The sequence below is a fragment of the Salarias fasciatus genome, chromosome 7 (assembly GCF_902148845.1).
Source record: "Salarias fasciatus chromosome 7, fSalaFa1.1, whole genome shotgun sequence".
NCBI classification, from domain to species: Eukaryota; Metazoa; Chordata; class Actinopteri; order Blenniiformes; family Blenniidae; genus Salarias; species Salarias fasciatus.
Genome location: NC_043751.1, coordinates 11,339,383 through 11,361,804, shown reverse-complemented (window position 1 = coordinate 11,361,804; position 22,422 = coordinate 11,339,383). Strand labels below are relative to the sequence as shown.

Genomic DNA, 22,422 nt, shown 5'->3' with positions numbered 1-22,422 from the left:
CACAACACAGAAGAATAGAAAAGACGCATGTATCGACAAATTCCACCACAGAAATTGTTGAGGAAAGATTGCCTGAATTTTACTGAACATCGACGGGGCTTTTAGCTTCACTGCTGAGACCGTCTCAGATTGTAATGTTTTTTTCACGGTCCGCACTGATCTTTATGTAACCGCATTGGCTTCGGAATCAGCTCAAGGCCCGAAAAACAAAAAAACTAATAAAACGAGGCAGCTCTGCTTTATAAAAACCAAACAGATTTACAGGAATATTTTACAAGTCAGTAATTCCTGTGAAGACTCGAAGCCCACCATGGATCTATGAATCACATCCACCATCTGCACTGTCCAAAATAATATAACTGTGTTGTAATAAGAAAATAATAATAAAAAAAAACATCTACTTTCTTCACCCCTTCGATGATTTACCCTGAATTCTTAAAAAGAAGCTTGTTGTTTTATGAGCGGAGCGACACAGAGTGCTGTTAAGACTTAAAGGGTATTCTAACGCACTCTAGAGAAAATGACTGAAATACAAAATGACTGTGGGACTGCACATCCAATAAAAGATCACACACAGTACAAAAATAAATACAAAAAAGGTGCATCTACCCCACTTGCTTTTGGCAGCACCGGTAGTTATTCTACAAGTTTCAAAGAGCTAAACCTGTTCCCCCGCTCCTTCCCTTTGGCAGAACTCTGCGTCTGGCTGCCTTTGTAGCATCTATGATGTTAATTAACCAGCACCACATGGAGAGCGTTGCTTTAATTGGACAAGGTCTTGGCGTGTCGGTCTGCGGACAGACAGGCCAGGAATAATTTCATAATGTACAATTCTATTATTATCACAGAGAACCGACCACTGAGTTCAAAGATGGATGTGAATATGGAGGAGACCGAGCTCGGCTTTGATCACGCTCTGACAGAAAAAAGAAAAAAAAAGCCAGGAAGAAAAGATGTGAAATCCTGCTCCGGCTTTCCGAGCCCGAGCAGAGTTGTATCTCTGTGTCATTTCCTTAACAGACAGCACAGCAGGTGTTTAAGTGCGGGCGTTAGCAGTGGTTACCTACGACCAGATAGACCAAGTCAGTGGAAGAGACGGCGTTTACTAGACTGGGTGGTAACGCTGAGTCACTGAGGGCTGGCGGGCTGGAAGAGGCAGTGTTACGATGGCGGGTGAGTCAGATATATGCTGAACGTGGTGACAGATGTCACGTCACATGGACCGGTCCACCCGAGGCTCGGCGAGCTCCCAGCCTGGACTGAGTGGGACGGTCGGCGCTGGCACCAACCACAACTGTAACTCGTCGCCAGTTGATGCATCAGTCAGCAGTGTTGGGAATAACAAATGTGTTACTGTAAGACCGGGACTTTGGGCAAAACCGTGTTGCAAAACGTTTACAATGACGAGAGTGTCGGTCAGCTTGTTTCTCATTACTTTGTTAGAGATCTGGCTGAACTAACTCAGTGCTACTAACATGTGCATTTAAGGATCTACATTTTCAAGTGGTAAGGGAATTGCATTTTGGGCATCTGTTTACACTGCAACAATGCTTGCAAACAGTGAAAAATTCATGTTGTAGTTCTATTCTGAACTTCAAGTATTTAGTCCAAGTCTTACTGGGTGAAATGTTACTTTTCTAAAGATTTGGTCTCTTATTTTCAGTAATTAATAAAGTATTATTAAAGCAAAACTGCTTTTCAAACAAACCAGTAACTATACCCAAGTAACAGTCCATTTGATGTCGCCCTACACCATAAACAACATCATTTCTGCTTTATTTTTACTGGAACTCTTTAAGTTGGTGCTTAGCATGCATAAAAACCATCAAATACACTTTTACTTCTACCACCACAATTTGAGCAAAGCAGCAGGTTATTTTCATCTCTTGGTTGCGCGGATAACTTTGCAGATCAGCACTGACTTCAGACGAACTAAATGTCTTCAGTATATGCAGTGAAAGCCCGACTGAAACGACAGCAGCAGCTCTGAGAGAGGAGGCGTCACACCCAGCTCCACTAAACGCTCCTCCTGTCAGGATATCCAGGCGCTGATGGTGCTGATGCGCCTGCAGCACCACTAATTGTAAAATGTGGAGAGTGGGCTAAGTGGGTGAGTACAGACTGGGAGCCTGGCCAAGGCTTTTATGTCTGAATAGCCACGGGTGGACAACCGAGCGGGGCCGTTACGCTGTCGAGCGTCTGAGCGGCGACTTCCAGGAACCGCCGTGTTTAGTGCCGTTTAAAGAGCCGCATTAGATCCCCGCTAAGACGGGTGATGCCAAAGTACTTTTCCCCTCCGGAGTAGCACCACAGCGACTTCTGTACCGCTGGATCCCTGTCAGAGGAGTTCAAGTGCTCCTTCATTTACACCGGTAGTGGTAATGTGAAGGGATTTTAAACCAGAGGGGGGAATTCGACGCGATACTGAGCGTCGGATCAGAAAGTCAATCCCATTCATCGACATCACATCGGTATGGGCCGCGTAAACCCTCGACTCTGGAAAGGGCCTTTTCCTCAAGCTACGACAATAATCCTGGAATAATCTCTTTGATTCAATAAAAGTGATGAAATTGGAAGGACTGCTTTCCAGCGGCATCCATTCCTGTAGCTCAACTCTTCTGCTTTTCAGACGAAACTGCACAAAGTGGGAGTTAAAATTAAGCTGAGCTGTGCTCCGACTGTGCAGCCTGCTCATTATAGCTGATGGATTCTTAGTTACTGTGACAGTAAATGTAAAAGAGAAAAACTTTAAGACTAATTTGGGATCATATCGATGTGCTTACTTCTGTATCAAATACACATAATTGGATTTTTTTTTTCTCTCTCGGTTTTTTTGTTTTGCAAATTAGCAAAGCAAACACAGAAATACCACCTGGGATGCAAACTAAATGTTATGAGTCGAGCTTTTCCATCTCACATATTTGACTGGTGACTCCCGGGAAGATCAGTCAAAGTAGCGGCACACAAAAATTGCCTTTCAGGCGTTAGTTTTTGAAATAGTGTCTTATATATCACCGAGTGTGTTGTTGCTGCCATCAGGTGCCACATTACTCTGCAACTAAACTCCCATCTGCTGGCAGTTCCCTGCTGGCAACGAAACAGTGCATCCCTCCTATCAAGAGAAGATAAAGTACGATATCGGGCAGGCGTACCTGTTGTGTTGCTCTCGCCTGGATCGCACTTGTTTTGGTGAAGAATGAGGCAGTTAGGTCTCCTTTTATTTGTTCACACTGGAGTGAATGCCGCCGGTAGGATATTTTAATGAAGGGCATCCACGGAGAGGAACTAATAACGGTTTCTCGGGCCGCCCACACTAAAACCCCCAGCAGATCTGCAGCGGTACATACCGGCCTGTTCGCCGAGCGGTATGGAGAACGGCGTTCCCACACGCTGAACGGCGAGCTGATCTTTCATACTTTGACTCGCTGTCGGGATTGCTGAACCGGATTCCTGAGCCGCTGTGCAACCGGGTTGTTTTTAGATCGCCGCTGTGCCAGTTGTGGGACTTGACCCCCGACTTTGTTTGTTTACGTTTGGCCGACAGATGTTCAGCTGGGCGACCCCTGCTTTCTGAGCCATTACCCAGAATGCTCTCTGGGGATGAAGATCTGTACCCCCGCACATCAAACAGGGGCCACATGATGACGCACTGTGTGGGCAACAGGCGGCCGTGGTATAGATACAGTAACACCCATTGTGGTAACTTCACGCTCTGAAGGAGGAGTGTAAGCATTATCTGGACGCTCAGAATTACTTCACTGTGTGAAACTGTAAACAAGCTATTCTGGAATTGCCCCAGAAACTGCGTGTGACTGATTTTAGCTCATCGCATCTGTCACTTTTTTTTTTCTTCAACCTAATGTGAGTGATTGTGCCAGAATATTTTTAGCTCCCGCTAAATGCAGTCCTGTTTATCAAAACATTGGATTCTCTTTTAATAGAACACGATTATACCATCCTACTCTACATCCTGTCGTAATTCCCATTATTCATCATCTGCCTTGAACTTCGCCTGCCATCATTCTCCAGCAACACTTTATTAACGAGTATTTTGCTCAACTCCAAACACCTTTTTGCAAAAGTCTCCTGGCTTAAAGCGAGCGGGCTGCCAGCGGAGGTCAGCGTAGCCGCTGCAGGATTGATGAGTCCTTTCACACTGAACTGGCTTCATGTCTAATGAGGAGGCTCCGTGGATATGTCCGGTCTTAGTTAACCACGTTTTCACCGGCAGAGCCGGCCCCAGGATCCCTCGGCAGCATCCCAGCTCGTCTATCTATGGCTCCCGCAGTCCGCGCTGCTTCTCGGAGCCATTTGTCAAAACTCTGCCCACATTAAATTATCATGACCCGAGAGAGGCGCGCACCTCGAGGAGGAGACGGAGCCTCGGTCGGACGGATACAGAGACGGAGGACTCAATGAAAAATTGACTGCACAAAAATGTACGTTTGTTCAGGCTGCGCTCGCTGATTGTGTAGCCATATCATAAAAGTCTGAACAACGTCTGGCAGCAGAAGAGAGCGGGGAGTTATAGCTCTCTGCAGGCATCATAAATTATCCCTCATGTGTTAACAACAGTCACATGCAGCCTTGCACACCTTCAGACTCCTGCGACTGCTCTCAGAGGTAATAAAAGCATAAACTGATGGGATAGCAGATGGTGTTTTGCCACAGAAACTCCATGAATGGTTCTTAATGCGACTATGCGTCTACTCAGTCAGGTTAAATATGAGCCAGGGGCCCCGGGCGGGCGGCGGAGCGCTCGCATTATCCCGCTCCTCTCTGCGCATTAATAATGACAGCTCTCAAACGAGACGGTCAGACTTCAGACCAAGGAAAATTCTCCACAATAAAGTTTCTTTAAAAAAGGGAAAGGTTGGCGTTGAGAGCCGGACTGCAACTATTTTGAGACGAAAGGCAAATACAGATCAGATGGTTTGGGGGAAAATTATGGGTGGAATTCATAAAGCGCTGATAAAATCAGTTATTACTCAGTGAAGGAAATACCATCATGTGTGTTCGCAGTCTATATCTTAGTGTTTGCACGGTGCTCCTATCAAGGATCTCGAGGATGAGAGGAGCAATGTTTGAGTTTCCTCCCTGTTGACTTGGAGAGGTATGCTAAAAATGCTTTAATTCGCCCTGCCTGACTCATGGTTTCTCGTCACGTTGCTCTGACAAAACACTGAGTTCGAAGATAAAATCTGGAGGCCACAAAAGAACAAACAAAGGAAAAACTGAGCAGAGAAGGGAGGAAGAGAAACAACATGTTTTCAAGGGACTTTTTTAAAATTTTTGCCCCAGCATCTGCTTCAGTCATTGTTTTGCTAACAGCAGCAAGAGTCTCTGAACTGGAAACATCAAAGAATCAACCAGATTTATGAAAACCATCCCACACTGTGAGCTAAACTCTTAATGTATTTACTCTTACTACTCTTACTTACTCGTACTCTTATTGTATTTCCCTGAAAGAGATTATCTCATTAATCATGAATACAACATATAATGTAATATACATAGTACAACTGACAGGCTTTATGCTGATGGAGTTATCTTGTATTTGAATCGACAGTGTAATTTTAAAAAACAAATTAAAATGTAACTAAAATAATTCCCAGAAATTAGTTGAAACACTGAAACTTTCATACAATGAAAAGACACATGATGGTAAATTGAAAGCATTTTTAAATTTCATTATATGTAATTGAAGAAATAATTAATTAAAAAAGCTGAAGTTTTTTCTAACAAGAAGCTTTAATATTGTAATAAAAAACATTTATTTAACTATTTTTTTCAGATTGCTCCCATTCTTTTCAAAAACTATACAAGGACAACTGCAACAAAAGTCTTGAGTCTGAATAAATCAGAATTTTTTTTCAGTCTTTTTAAATATTTTCTCAAATGTACCCTTCTCTTTCTAAATATTGCCTTTTAATCAATTTTGCTATCTTCAAATGCCCTCTGATTTTCTGAATGATTCTGATGATATTCCAGTAATCATTTAACCTTTTTAATAGCTGTGGCTACATGGACCAAAAGTATTTCGATTCAACGTCGACCCGATGAAAACTGCACCATATAAACACTTCAATCTGATTATATTCATACCATGTGACTGAAATTTCCATCGGATCATAGTGAGAGGTGTCGTCCGTTTATTTATCTGATCATAATCTGACACTGATTTCACTTTGTATGAAAGTCTGAGACGTCACTTCACTTCCATGAAAAGCGACGCTGTTTCTTACTGATTATATTTTGAACCAAGAGAATGTTTCTTTGATGTTGTAGTTAAAAAAAAAAAAAAAAAAAAATTAAAAAGGCAATAATCACTGTAATTCTGTTTGGATACTGACGAGCTTCCAGATCGGATCACCTCTCGGTGCAGAAACAAACCAGAACAACATTCAGATTATTTTATTCCCCATTCATGTAAACGGGGAAACCTTATTCCAGAATGGAAAAGAAATCAATTAGACTGACAAAACAGTGACCAGATAAACACAGACAGTGTTCATGTTGTCTGACTTATAGTAGCAGTTATAAGTAAAACCAAAACAGTGGTGACTTTAAAACAATGACTCATGTAGAATCGTGAAAAACACATAGAAACAAGTGAAACAAAAACTTTTTTTTATTAAATGTTTATCATTACACTACCCTGTAACACTTTTTTTTTTCCTGAGTTTTACACATCATGCAGACTGTCTGCATGTTGCTGAAGCAGGCGAAAAGCTTGCAACTTTAGTTATTTTGCAGTGAAAACTTTTCAGCTGCACACACAGCACTCTTGGAATTAAGAGTTATCTACTTTGACCCTAATTAAAAGTATATATTAAAGAGTTTTCCATGCTCAATTACACTGGAGAGACTCCTGACATTATGAAGGGGAACTTGCTGATTTTTGACCTTTAGCTGTAGACATTTGTACCAAACTGCAGATAGCCGTTTTCTTTTTTTCTTTTTTTGTGATGCAGGGACTCACCATGCGGTGGATGTGTTGTAGGGCAGGAGCGTGGGGCTGTGGCTCTCCCCCCGGAGGCTGTGTCTGGGCTGGTAGTGGCTGGGGACCATGGGCTGGGCCTGAGCCTGGGTTTCACTCTCCTCCGGCATGGACCGGTGCCACTGACTCCGGGCCTTCTTCAGCCAGCGTCCCCCCAGGCCCCATTTCTCCAGGTAGATCCTGCACAGCTCGTAATTTATGGCCGAGTAGTAGAGAAAGTCCAGGGCCAGCAGCACCATGACGAAGAAGCCGTAGATCCACACGCCGACCAGGGCTGTGTAATTGCTGCAGAGGAGACAGACAGACTGGGAGTGTTAAGTGGGAGAGATGAAGACAAACAGGCTTCACACGCTCGCAGCTTCCATCCAAACGCTGCTGAAGCCGGGCCCTCGGATCCTAAAAGCACTGCCAGGTGTGAGTATTTGCTGTTCACGAGGCAAAACCAAGACGTTCGTCAAAACCCTCCCTCGGCAGAGACTATTTAAATAAATAAGTGTGTAGAAAACCCTCCATCTGTTACATTTGCAGCCTCTTAAACGCTGCCTCCCGAAATGGGCAAAGACTTTCATTAGCACACATAAGACACTTTTTAATCCCTCTCATTTTGGCTCCTGCGTCGTCCCTTTTAAAGAAATCTGCTCTTATTTTGCGCCTCTCAAGATTCTCCTCATGTTCTGCAGGTGGATTCACGTGGGGCTCGTTTGAACCTAGTTTGAGTCCGCCCACATCCGTGAAGCATCACAAGGTGAACGAGCACAGATAGCTTCCTGAGGAAAATGAGGAAAGACGGAAATCAGAGGCATTAAATTATCTCCGAGTTCGAGTTCGCTGCTTAAATTGGAACCGATGGTTTCAGGTGGGAAAACATCACACAAATAGACAGCAGTGAAACACAGAGATGAGGGATTTTACCTCAGATCAAGTGCATCCAGGTGGGAAACCCACTTTTTTGCCAACTATGATATACAAATAGTATTTTGGTGAATCGATTAAATCCACTTCAGTCTTGAAATCCTGTAGTTTCAGAGACTCCAACGTGTCCGACAGTAACGCAGTATTCTGGCAGTATTGTGTTGGTTAAATTTCAAAATGATCAAATGAATCATGCTTTTGTAAAAACCAAAGTTTCCACAATAATGGAACTGCTTATCTTTCTCAATGGAGACACAGCTGGACCATTAGCCAAAGCGGTTTTCTCAGTGGTTGCTGATTTTTAAGATGTAATATTTGCTGTAGTAGCAGCGTCTCACTAATCCTGATGGAACATGGAAAGATTTCCAGACGTGAGAAACATTAACATGAATTCATGGACAATGTGAGTCTTACATGGAGTTAAACAGGAGCCGTCCGTCACCTGCTGCCTCCATGCCAGCTTAGCTCAGTTTCTTGTGCTGCAGCTTTCTGTCATTATCGTTAGCTGATCGCTCAAATTCAGGAGTGAGTGAGTCATTGGATTTATCGGCACGTTCACGTTGCCACGCCGCTGCGTCGGACACGTCGAACTCTGATTTAGTTTTGTTTCTTTCACACCAGGCTTTCAATGTGAGGCTGTAAGTGGAACGTTTGTATGATTCACAGAGGAATTGATTGTGACCACACAACTAAAGCCAATGATTTTCAATATTTTACACAACTTGCTCCGAGGGAGAAAGCAGGCTAATTGATTGTCTGTCAAAGCGTTTAACCTTTCCTCTTATCTTTTTCCCCCAACAGTTATTGTCAGACCAATCATATAATCCATTTCAGTCCCGCCTTTTTCCAGCTACTGTTTAACCTTATACAAGGAAGACCGCTTACTACAAATCAAGCGAGACTATTTTCCTTTCAGCTGTGATAAATCCCGGGGCTGGAATTCCATTTTAATCGCGCAGTGGGAGAAGACCGTGGCGTTACGGCCAGTTTGACTCCTCTTGCCAGCGCGGTAAATATCAAACCTGCACTCCCATCGGCCATCGAGTTGAGATGAAAGAGTGGCTCAACAGGCCATCTGACACTAAAAATGAAATATCATGACCTGCTGCAGGGCAGCGTGGACCGTCTGAGACAGCAGCATGCTGGGGGGAGGGGAGGAGGGGGGGCGTCAGTCTAGAGAGCAGCGGCTTTGTCACCCAAACCTCCCGCTGAGAGACTCACTGAACACCAGGAGCATTTTTCTCCCCTTCCCTCAGTTTAATAAATACACCAGTTCTGCAGTGTAACTTCAGGTTTACGTGCCCTCCGTGAATCAATACAGTGGCTTGTGCACTGTACTTTATGATGAAGAAGCCCTACATGGCACCGTGACCCGTGCATTGACTTCATATCTGTACTGTGCTTCAGTTCAGGCCACCGGAGTGCGACTTCAAATAATAGCCGGCACTTAACTTCCAACTCAGGGAGCTTTTCATGTGGAGGCCTCCCACAGCTGCTTTTAGCATCTGCTCCGCTCTGTGGTGGCGCTGAATGCTTCTGTAGGCGTAGATCACTGTGAGTGAACCCTCTGAGCAAAAAGGCAAACTGTGTCAATGAGGACGATACAGCAGAGGAAGCAAGTCTTCTGTGAGCGAGAAGACCGAGACGATCCCGGCTGAAGGCTCTGATACTGTCACCAGGATGCCTCAGGATCCAGGATTTATCTCCTCAACCACCTGTACCAGGAGTTCCTTTTATTAGACGTGTTTTAGCCAGAAGCTCATCACAGATTTGCAAAGTTTTATGATGGGATGATAATCCTTAAGAGTGGACAGCGACTCAGTTTGACCATCATGGAAGCACAAAACATAGTGACTCATTTCCTGATCGTCCTGTGAACTATGTATATATATATATATATATATACACATATATGGGTTTTTTTCATTTTCAGTGGTTTAAGTTATTTACATAATATTTGCATTTCTATTGGTTTCAGAATTAGTGAATCCCTGCAGGTAAAAGATGTCAACAGACATTTGACTACGTTTCAGAAGAAGTAAAACAAAAACAAAAAAAAAACAAAAAAAAAACTTTTTGACTTGTCACTGACACTAACTGAACAAGTTCAAAGATCCGAAAAGAAAACACTATTTTTCACCTCTTGGGAACATAGAAAATATGAATACATTTTGAAACATTTGAATACGTTCATTCTTTTCATCCTTGCATAGATTTTCTTGGTTCGTGTCAAACCTTTCTTGATTTTTAGTTTAAAATCAGTGTATAATGGTACATAAAGTCTTCTTATGAACTGAAAAAAAGTCCCTCAGTATTTGTTTAAACTATCAAATATGCTCAAGGATGGTGCAGTTCAGCTACTGAAGGCAGTTATGGAGTAAAAACCTGCAAGTCATGCTTACATCACTTTTCTTCAGAAAATTAAAAATGTGTGAAGATCGAACAGAGAAGGTTTTTAATAATCATCACGAATATCCCATCAATCCTTCACAAACTCAGGAAGACATCTATCAGGAAATTTGTCTCAAGGGGTGAAAAGTAATTAAGTGATGCAGATGGTGAAGAGACTTGTTTAGACTTGTGGCCAGTCTGAGCTCAGCTGTGCGGTGTGCATCCTGACCGCAGCGGGACTTAAAAAGACACTGTTCTAGATGGTCGAGACACAAGGATGAATAATTGAATATTTGAACTGCAGTGACCTGTTCAAATTCCAATTCAAAAACTTATAGTCTGTGAAATTAACTGCTTGAAGAATTAGTTTGAGGATGGCTCTGAGGGCTTTTTCCAGAACCTCTGCTCCAGCTGAACCGGCTACACAACCTAACGACTTGTCAGAAAATTAACTGAACACTAAACAACTAGTTTACCACCCAAACGAGTCGCGGGAGAAAATAAAGTAACACACAGCTCAGGTGTTCTGCCAAAGGTTCACATAAAACATGAATATCTGACATTCACCTTGAACTGCTGACCTCTCATGACCCTGAATCTGTGCCCATCTGTTCTATATGATAATCCGTTCACACCCGTCATCGTCTGGTTTCTGATCTAAATGCAGACTGAATATAGACTGAAGCTTCTTTTTTTTTAACCATAACTTTAAGCAGCAGCCCTGGCAGAGGTTTCCTCTCTCTGAGGACTTTCTAGGTCATTTTGTTATGACCTAGAAAACTGAGTACAGCATCAGCCTTCAACTTAATGACTTTATCGGTGATAGTTTGAAGACTGCACTCACTGCAGCAGGAATTCCTCACTTTCTGGACCTTGTTAATTGAATACTTTGTGAATTTGCTCAAGAATAAAACTACTTTGTCTGCCTCTATAACAGGAATACTGACTTCTAAATGACATCCCCCATTTCAAGCAAGTTAGTATTTGTGCATTTACTAGTGTTCTTTTTTGTTGAGTTACTTTAGTAGTGACTGAAAATAAGAAGAAAAAAGCTAATTATGGAAATAACATTAAAATAGCATTACTGATTTGATAATACTACATTGCTGCCATTGCTTCATAAATTAGAATGCAACATTTTCCACGCTCGATATCAACACTCACTTGTGTGCATAACCGTCTGAGGTGGTGGTGAGGTTGACCTGCATGACCATCTGGAACTCGGTCTCGTTGCAGCAGTACTTGAAGGCCGTGTTGTTGTGGTGGCAGCAGAACATGTAGGTCTTGTTGTCGGAGAGGCGCGGGCAGTGGAAGCCAAAGTGGTACCGTCCTTTGTGATCGGAGTAGGGTTCACACACTCGGTAATGAGCAGAGAGAGCTGTAAGATGACACACACACACACACACACACACACACACACACACACACACACACACACACACGCACAGCTGCTGTCAGTGTAGCATTCAGGCGACAGTCTTCAATTGAAATGCAGATGATGACCTTTGAGGCAGAATGTGTGTTTGTCTCCCGGTTTTAAATGATGACAACCCCTCATTAGAATTATTGATGGAGAAAAGCTCTCAAACGGCTGCAGCCAAAGTACAAAAACAAAGTAGTGAATGCGCTCTGTTTTCTTTGGGAGGCTCTGAAAAGACCCGACTGAAGAGAATTTGTGTCCTAATAACAATGTAGAACAAGGAAGACAAAACAAAGCCGGTGTACTCGCTGAACTAATCAGACAGGAGACGTCTTGCTACGCACACAGACCCATCATGGAAAACACTGTGTCACTTTTATCCTAGGAGAACTGCAACAGCCCCAAAACATCACATACATCTAGTTTAATAGGTCATTATGCAAATATAAGTGTGTCTATCCTTGGGCTCGACAGGCCTTTGCAGAAGTTACCAATCCCCTGATGGCTGGAGTCTCCATGAATGATCACATGACATGGTTTCCCCACGAAAAGAGAGAGGGAGTAGACTTTATAAATCACTGCATGCGTTCATCGATGCTATTTATGTTGCAGCAATGGTTGTTTTAAAGTGCTTTATAAATAAAGTTGAGTTGAGTTGAGGAAGTCACTCAGAAAAAAAGCATCGATCTTGTTCTTTTGCAGCTGGAGTCAAACGCAGTTCATTATTACTGAGCAATGGAAACGTGTGGTACTGAGAGAACTGTCGCTTTCTAATCTCTTAATCTTCAGGAGAAGATCAATATGTGCAACTCTGCTATTTCGTACTGGAGTGTGTGTAGAGCGACATACTTAAAGTTGTATCTGCATCACAATAATAGGAGAGAACTGAAATTCAACCAAACATACAGACAAGACAGGACTCAAACTTTTGACATTGTTTTGAAAAAAAAAAAAAAAAAAAGAAAGAAAAAAAAGGATGAGAACATGTCATTAAAGTAAAAACCTTGGAGAATTTCATAATCTGCATTTTCAAGTAATGGTAATTAACAAGAACAATTGCTGCGATCTCTTTCACAGAGTGTGTATGAACATTCCTGCAAAGATAAATTCAGACTTTTTGGTACAAAACCTTCAGCAATAATAGGCAGAGCTCAGTGTGGCGCCGTGACACCTGCACAAAACATGACCTTGCTATTAGAGTCGACTCTGCTTTTACCAACAATCTTAGCAAATGAAGTATCCAAACGGTGGTACTGTACGTTAGGAGGAAAACTCAGCCTCTCTGACTGAAGTCTGATCGATGTTTCAGACTTCTTGTTGCTTTGCGGCGGCACAAGAATCACTTCACTGAAGCAAGCACTCACTTTAATGCCACCACATTCAGCAAGTAAACAAGGCTGTCTGTAAAAAAAACGTGACGATGAAGAGGATGGCTTCCACTACAGCACAATGGTCTTAAACACACCGAACAATCCTGAAGAGGCGCCTCACAGGCCGCTGGACATGATTGAAAATCTGTAGATACACTTTAAAGAAGTGGTCCATGCAAGACGAGCCAAGAATCCCACAAAACTACAGCCTCTTTCAGAGAATGACGACAAAAACACCTGGGAGGAACTAAAGGGCTCAATGACTGACTGTTAAAGGGTCGTCACAGGTTGTGACACACCTGAAAAGAGGGTTTTAAGAACTACTGACCATGCAATGACTAGTTGTGGAGCTTTGAAAAAGGTGGAGGTGGGAGCAAGGTCATTCTACTCACAGCGACTTTAGTATCCAAAACACAGCTTCAAGTCAAGCTTTGGGCTTTTCTCTGTGGAGTTTGCATGTTTTGCCTTCTTGCCAGGTACTTCCCATTAGTTTGACCCAACCCAAAGTAAAATATTAACTTGAATCTACATGCAGTGATCATCTGTTCCTTTGAGTTTCTGCTAACTCGGTTTATGTGCAAGGTGCAAGATAATTTACTCATAATTCTGACAAAAAAAAAAAAAAAAAAAAAAAAAGATGTAAAATATGGCACAAAATTTTTCTGGATTAAAATTACATAATAAATAGGGAGGAAAAGAACAAACTCAAGAAACCTAAATACACTTCTTAAAAAAATACAAGATTTGTCTGAAACTGAAAGAAACCCACTAAAAAATGAATGAGACTCACACATCATGTTCTTAAAATATCCCTCAACCCACAGCCCAATTCATCCAATGTACTCAAGTAAAAATATACGCTCGTCTGGCCTGTCACACATTATTGTATGTGATAAAGAGTTCCTCAAAGTAATTCAGAATTAGCTTCTTGTGTTTTGTTGCTTCAGACACGCATCACTCAGGCTCACAGTGCGTCATTGTCTCATCCTCTCATTTGCTTCTTTATGCTAAATAATAATCACTCCGAGCGTACAATTAATGTCACTTAGATTAGCATGATTATCACAGATAAGACTTGATCTAGAGTATCTTCTTTCATCAGTGGAGCCTGAAATCCTGGCATGTTGTCAGCGACGCCACGGCTGCTGTGATCGGGTCCAGGCTTCGCTTTAAGCTGCGGGTTGATAGAAGTCTTTCGCTAATCTCAGGCGGAGAGAGATCGGCATTAGAAAAAGGGCTTCTTTCAGGTTATAATGAGCTTGCTCTTACCAACCAGCTATGCCTCGCCAATCCTAATTTTAGCAGTGGAGTGAGTAAAATGAGGCAGGACTGAAGGTCACAGCGGGATCGGGGGGGAGGGGGGAGGGTTCGTAATGAAGGAAAACTCCTCGTTTCTCATTTGACCCTTTCATGGACGACACAGGCGAATCAGTAAAACGGTCCTGCACCTGGCTCTAGTTTCTTTAAGCCCCATACTTCACTGCACCAAAAGAAAAGGGTCAGCTTTTGTAGTTAGGTGAAGTGGCGGCGAGGAAACGGAGGCGCTTGATGTTGGAAGTGAACCATAAAGTCCCCTAACGACGCTCGACTGGAGGCAGACGGCTTCGGGGGCCGAGTCTGGGGCTCCGCAAACCAGCAACAGCTGCGTCTGGAAACGATACCGCCGTAAACACGCCTACCTGCCTAATTTCATTAACACCTCTTGAAATTTAGGATACAGTTAACGGCACGCTTCTCGTATTCCAGCTTTGTTTACAACCTGCGGTTTGAGGATTGCTGCGATTCTCTCCCAGCAGCGCAAACACACAACATCTGAGCTCAGAAATCGCAATTATTGATTTACGCCTGCAATCACAGCTGAACTTTTGTTGTTTTTTGTTCTGAAACATAAAAGTTAGTGTTGCGCTCCATGTTGCGCTCTGCTGCAAGAAAACAAAAAAGATATTGACTCATTCAGCTGGACTTGTCAGCGAGCTGTAGATTTCATTTTCACATCTTGTTCTGCAGCTGATTCCGCCTGGATTCTGCGTGAGTCTTATTAATGCATCAAAAGCAGATTCGACAGCTGCTTGTACACTAATTATGTTTGCTTTCATGACTGTTAGCCCTCCAAAATAAAACCTTTAGAGATGTAAGCTTGGACTGTGACCACTTCAACATGTTTTTGCGTTCAAGTACAATATGAGTACTATCTCTAAAACTGAACCTATAATAGTTAAGTTCGATAATAAATATCAGCTCTATATACAGTTATATACCTATAGTTCCTTGCAAAGTTTTAAAAATCTGGGTCAGCAGTAACTTTTTTGTTGTTCAAAATGATCCCAACTACTAGTAACAACTGTATTAAACATTCTGTTGTGTTTGCAGTCGCGAGTGAAACAGCTGTAGCGTAGTGAGTGAAGTGACATGAACACAGTAAAGGCGAGGTGGAGGGGTGAACGACCTGATGTATCTCATCTACCAGTTTCCATGGTTACTGTTGACTGTCTTCAGGCAGCATTGGGGGTGACTTTAAGTTACAGCAGATGTTATAAATAAAGACAAAATTGTGTGGATGCCATCCTGATTGAGAAAGCTCGTGTGTGCAAATGGAGAACATGCAAACTTCAAAACCTTATGTCAAACTGGCAATTACAAAATACATTTTGTATAATTTTGAACGTGAGGAAAAATTAAGAGGAACAAATCCCTGATGCAGTCCTTTTACTCCACAAATGTAAATTATAAATCAAATCTGACGCGATCTCCAGCTGAAGAGAGGTGTGTTTTATTCTTGCAGCTGCCGGGTGCAAGCGAATTTCAGGTTTAAGCTCTTGTTTCTGGCATTCACAGCCCCAGTCACACAGACACTCTTTGAAGCCCTTACTTGAAAAGAAACTGTACTTCTCTGGGTTTTGATGCATGCTTTTTGTGCATGCACAGATTGCAGTTTTCCAAGCTAAAGTGCATTGCTGAGTTGCTCTGAAATAAGACGAATATTAACATAAATCACACTTTTCTGAGTCACTGCGGGCTTCCTACCTTCTGCACAATTCTGATAGCTGTTGTACTGATTTTCTCACTCGAACACTCCGTTCTCCTCTTGCCCTATTCTGTCACTTTCAGACTTGAGTCTGCAGATTTTGCTTTGTGCTGTGTGTACGATACATCTTTGAGATATGGCTCCTTCTCTTCGTGGCTTCTGTGGTTATACTGTGCTCGCTTTCTAGTTTATGCACTATGGTCTTATTCAGACAGCCCCTCGGGATCAAAGCTTTTCCTGCAAAAAGCAAGTTTTCTGGCGGTGCATATTTGAAAGTACCTTGATGCTAAGTGTCCATCAGATGTCAACATCTATCTTGATCTATAGATGAGCATGTTTTGAGTCATTTCCCCGGATTCAGGTCATCGCACCAGTGGCAAAGGACTCAGATTTTGGGGCATGTGAGGTTTGTGGGAACAGTTTGAGTAATACGAACACACTCTGAAAACTCTTACAGAGTGTCAGCAGTCTCCTGTAATGAAAAAAAGATGAAGTTCTGAGGGCCCCGAAAGGCAGACTCGCTGATAGGTACACACTGAACTCGACAGACCTGCAGTGGACAGCAGGAGGAAGATGACTGTCAGGACGTTGAAGGACTGCCGGCTGGTGATAGTCATCTTCTTGTCCTCATGTGGGAGGGAGGGAGGGAGCAGGAGGAGGGAGGGGAGGGGAGAGGAGAGAGAGAGAAAGAAAGTGAGAACGACAGAGAGAGAGAGAGAGAGAGAGAGAGATGGGGGGGAGGGCTGCGTTGTCCTAGCTGGATGTGGGCATCCTGTGCTCGCCGACGGCTCCTCTCACATGGCTGCTGCTGGGAGACGGGGCTCCTGGTGGAAACGGGAGAAGCAGGGGAAGCAGAGATTAAGATGTTTGATTTGGATTAGTGGAAGATCCGCCCAACTGTGCGGACAGCTTGTCTGGCAGCGTGCGCCCGTGACGCCATCCTCAAATATGTCCTCAAACTTACGCAACGCCGCCGCCCGGGCGTTCAAGTTTAATTGAAACTGGCACTCTGACAACACTTGGGTTAAATATGTCTCCAAGCCTGCTTCATCTTAATCATTTTAAATCATATGGCCAGGTGTGATGAATAGTATTGTACAGAGGTGAAAATGTTCTTTCTTTGATTGACAAGTGTGACTTAAGTCTTTCAACCGTTCTCAAAGCAATATCAAGTGTATTCACTCACTTCCTAGCTGTTTCTCTGAGTCCACAATGCATAAAAAAACAGAATTAATTCCATCTATTTTTCATGAAACAGCAGGAAAGGTTGTGACACATGCTAGTCTGCAAGAGCTTGGCTGAATGGAAAACAATCAGCACTGTAATCAAAGTGAAAGAGAACCGAGTTTCCCATTACAATCAAATATTTTCTTTGTGCTTTTCTTTCAAGGCAATAGATATTTTCCTTATAATCAATGCTGATTCACATCCTTCCAGCATCTGAATTGCTTTATTTATTTCCAAGAGACAAAACTGTGGTTCCGTAAAATTAAGAGCCACGGTTGGTTGAAGCTGCACTGATGTTCAGTTTTGTGACAACATGTTCCTCTGAGAGGCCATCTTGCTTGCCGACGCAATATATCATCACTCTCAGACATTACAGACAGGATGAGGAATGTTTTCCAGTAAAATCTGTCTAATTTATCAGGTAATTCAAAGGAAAAGAAAAGCTAAGACATCTAACAGTTCAGATATTTGCTTTTCACAGAAGAAACCAGAGCACCAAAAGGGAAGTTTGCTCAAAGAAAGTGATGTTTTAATGAATTTCAGAGCTTCTGCCTCTTCAGCACAATGCGGAGTCTGTTTAAGTACAGAACTGCTGAGGAACAGTTTGCTTGTAGCTGGCGTATTGTGGAAGATGTTGATTGTTCAGGTTGGTACAGTGACCACTCAAAGCATCCTTCTTCAGATTATAAGTGAGATTAATGGAGTCGCGGCACACTTTGCTTAGCCTTGCTTCTTTTCTGGTCTGTGGTGGCAAATTTACTCCTTGAATAGCACCAGTGTAAAGTACACATGCGTAGTCCCTGTTTCTGCATCAGCTAAACGTTGTATTGATGATAATTAATGAGCTGTTTCTTTAAAAGTTAGGTGTGAGCACATTCTGTCTGAATGTGACTTTGTGTCCAACTTTGTGAGGCGAATTGAAGAGTCTTTGCATGTTTTATAGGATCCACATTTTCTATATTTATGACATAATTTCATTTACAGAGTAAGCAGAGTGTGCCTTTGGAAATGACGCCATAACTTCCAAAGGGGCTCTGGACACCGTGTGTGTGTGTGTGTGTGTGCGTGTGTGTGTGTGTACGTGCACAAAGAAAGTTAAACATCGTCCCTGCGTAAGCCGCATAGAAAGTAATACAAAACTTGGCTCCTGAATTATTGAGAGGGTGGCGACAGCTGACAGCAGAACAGAAACCACATTAAAAAGAGCAACAACAAGGGTGTAGAGGCCATCAATGTTCGACACCTTGTGACGAAAACCAATGCAATGGTGGATCACATCCAGTTTTATGTTGCATCACCTTCAACCGTCTCCCTTCTTCGCTATTTACAAGCAGCTTTTGGCAAGCTTGCACTGATTTCCAGACAAATATTAAGGAAATGCTTTGTTCTCAGGAGTACCGGGTTGTGTCCGTTTGTTTAGACAGATAGATCAAGCCGCTGCACAGAACGACATACGGCCGAACCGTTCGTCAATCAGCAGCTTTCAACCCTCATCCTGTCATAACTGACAAGATGACTGAAAATGCTAAGTGAAATTATAGTCCCAGATAAATCTATTGAATTCACCTTTAACAACATATAGCAAATCTGAACAAAATTAGCCGAGTCATTTACTTCACAGTGAACGAACTGACACGCTCAAAGAGCTGCCTGACTTTGTAAAGCTGACCTTCATCATTAATTAATTGGAGGAAAAAAAGAAGCCTTTTTTCTGGAGATGACCTGATTAAATTTCTTCAAACACTCCTGCTAGATAGTTAAATACTGGCATTGAATTGTGTCAATTCATGTTTTGAAGTATTGTCGCATAAATGTTACATGTTTTTTTTTTCCCTTTTCTTTAAAGATCAACATAATTATTTATTACTGAATCATTTGAGACAAACCTTTTGAGAAAAGTAACTGGTAGTTTACATTGGAAAACTCATTTGTTGCTAAAGATTCAACTGCCTGGTCTGCACTGATTAGGAGCATTTGACATTTTTCCACACATTTGTTCATTTTTTTTTTTCTTCTTTTTGCACATATGATAATTTCATGCAAGAGTTAACACGTCTGTTGGTTTGTCAGCTTGGGGAAGCTTGAAAATGAGCAGTGCTCACTAGTCCAGAGTCCTATTCCAAATCCAGCTATAGAAAACCTCCCTCGACTCAACCATGATTGAAAGACGGTGATTCAGACAGATAATTGAAAACTAATTCAAAGTGTAATTAAGTCTCAAAGACTTACAATAGAAATTATGCCACATTGGGAGCACGCATGCATGAACGCATATATACATGAAGACTCTGGCCCTCATGGAGACTGCAGACTACAGTGTAATCAAGGTTGATAATAAGTCTGTTTCACAAACATTAAAAGACAGACCTGAACAGCACTGATCAGTGTCACCCTGATGTGAAATTGGATATAATTTAGGCTGTTCATTAAGGAGCCACTGAGTCCTTTCATTCCCTCTCAGACTAGATAAACAACATCTTTACAAGAACACAACATTTCCTCGCACTGGTTGTGACACATCTCCCCGCTGGTTATAAATATGGTATTTAACCGTATGAATGTGAAATTATGCATTACTGGAAAAGACTGCGCAGACTAATTGAGCCTCGGTGGATGAACATCTGTGCTGGAGGAAACCTAAGCTGCGCAAACACCTCGGAGAATCCCTTCCCCCGTCAGTCTCTGTTATCCTACCTGCTCCGGCTCCTTCCTGTTACCACGCTGATACTCAAATCCAAACTTTATGAGCTGATAACTGCACACGACCACACAGGCGAACACAAAGCCCATTGCCGTGGACCATATGGCCAGAGTGTGTGCGTGGAGCACAGCAGGCCTCTTCTGCTGGAGTCCTATAGAGCATTTTTGATCAGAAAAGCTGTTCCCTCTTCAGCGAGCCAGCCAGCTGAAGTCCCAGGAGGCTTGTTAGAGTGGCATTTTATATATTTTTTCCACTCTTTTCATTTCTGGTGAGAGCTTTAGTGCGCCATCAGACGACAACATATGAAGTACAACGAGGGATTCCCATCCTTTCAGAGCTCTCCTCCAAGCCAGCTCTTCTTGCATGTCTTTTATATACATTATTTCTTGGTTTCTCCACATGCTCACATGGAACCACATTACTGTCACGTTACTCGGCGTGCTCCGCGGCTTATGAAAGTGCAAGGTTCACTTGATCGCAGCGCTGGGCTTGTTTGCAAAGGAGTGTTGAAGGCTTTGTGTAATGAGCCTGATAGTAGCGAAGCAGAACATGTACTGTACATACACAGCAGTGCATGCACACATCCAGCGTAACACACAGCTCCTCCCCGGCACTGAAAATAGAACACACTGTCCATGTAACGCAGATGGAGAGTTGAGCTACTTGCTCTTTACGACTCACATCAAAATAAAATATACATAAAGACCATAGCAACGCTCTCAGAGAGAACTGTGAAGACTGCTATGTGAGGAAGAGTGTAAGTAAGTCATAAAAGGCGCACAGAGCTCATTTATTTGTTTGCAATGTTACTCACTGTCGCCCGAGAGAAGGAAATATTAAGTGACCAATTACTGCAGCAACCACTGCGAATCTAACGGCACACTTTTCATCGCAACGCAGCAGGAGACCCAAATCTGTCAGGGTTTTGATGAGGAAAAGCGCGGTGGAAGATTTTAGGGCTATTTGGGGATTGCACACAGCGATAAGCCAGGCCTCCAGACACTTCAGCATCCTGGACCGAACCCTCGTTTATCTTCAAACACAAACTTCAAAACACGTGACACCTTATGATTTCTGGAAAAAAAAAAAAAAAAAAAAAAAAAAAAGCTCTTTATTTAGGCCTGTAACATCTTTTATCTTTTATCTAAGTTTGTAAAGGCATGAACTTGCCTATTTATGCAGTTTCACTTTATTTTTAGCAGAAATATTTAGGCCTGCCACTTTGAGTATTCGTGTAACCTTTTTTTTTTAGTGTGGGTAGCTGGATATTTATGCATCTTCACTGCCTTGTTATTACGTTTTCCTCAACGCTCACAAACACACAGTGTGTTGCTACGCCTGCCCTTAATCCATGTTAATGTGCATGATCAATCACTGCGAGCTTCTGGAGTGAAGCACAGTTTAGGGATGCGACTCCCACTTCGCGCGGGGATGAGTGAGCGCTCGCTAAATTGCTGCGAGTCCGCTGATGGGCTCGCCTCCAAATGCTGATCCGTGTTCTGTTGCAAAGAGAGGCCTGCGCCGATTTTATGCTCCCTTTGACCGTCATCATAATAAATTGGGTTTCATTCACTTTTGATGACATCGGAGCTTCACTGAGAAGCCCCACTGTGGTCCATTAGGATTTGTCGGCAGATTTAAAGCCGTGATTTAATGATCATCACGGGCACGCAGGACTGTCAGTGACTGGCAGCCTGAGTCACTCACAGGGAGGGTGAACGTGGTGCGGCGCGCACATCGCTACACTTCTTTTGTCTGCTGAAACAGTCATACGCTGACAAGCCATAACATTATAAGTGAAGTGAATAACACCGATTAAAACTTTGTCATGGCACCTTTTACATTGAGGGATGTAGCAACCAGCAAGTTAACAACTCATCTTCAAAGCTGATGGATTCGAGGCGGAAAAAAAGGGCAAGTGTGAGTGACATCTGTGAGGTTTGCATAGGCGTGACGGCTAGACAAGCATTTTCAAAACTGAAAGGGTGTTGTCACTTTTTGATGGACAGTTTTTTAAAGGATAGGAAATGGGTGGTATTGACTGACAGGACATAGACAGCGACTGATATCGATGGAGGCTTCACCTGCAACTTACAGGACTGAAAGACTCTCCTACCAGTAACTCATCAGATTTCTCCAAACTTCAGTGGAAAAGGCCTGTGGTGCTAGTTAGTGCGAGTCATTTAGAAACTAAACATTAGAACTCAGCTGCTTGTTCAGGTTGTGCTGCAGAATGAATGTGGGTTCATTAATATGCATCGTGGAAATGGATTTTAACACCTGAAGTGTTGTTTATTTAATCAGATTACCTCAAAATCATCCACAAAGACAGTTAAAAAAGAAAAGAAAAACAAAAAAACAAAACCATGTACAGTA

At 42.6% G+C, this 22,422-nt stretch overlaps 1 protein-coding gene across 2 annotated transcripts in view; it reads right to left on the bottom strand.

Annotated features, from left to right (window-relative positions):
* Positions 1 to 22,422, bottom strand: part of shisal1b (shisa like 1b) — a 42,242-nt gene that overhangs the window by 4,492 nt on the left and 15,328 nt on the right. Inside the window, exons 2-4 of one of the 2 annotated variants that reach the window (XM_030095957.1) lie at positions 16,669 to 16,942; positions 11,468 to 11,681; positions 6,983 to 7,285 (exon numbers count right to left, since the gene is read on the bottom strand). In XM_030095957.1, the coding sequence (XP_029951817.1) occupies positions 6,983 to 7,285; positions 11,468 to 11,681; positions 16,669 to 16,735 (584 nt within the window). In that variant the 5' untranslated portion in view covers positions 16,736 to 16,942. Of the gene's footprint in view, positions 1 to 6,978; positions 7,286 to 11,467; positions 11,682 to 16,668; positions 16,943 to 22,422 lie in introns of those variants that run through there. The other variant, XM_030095956.1, reaches the window with a different exon arrangement.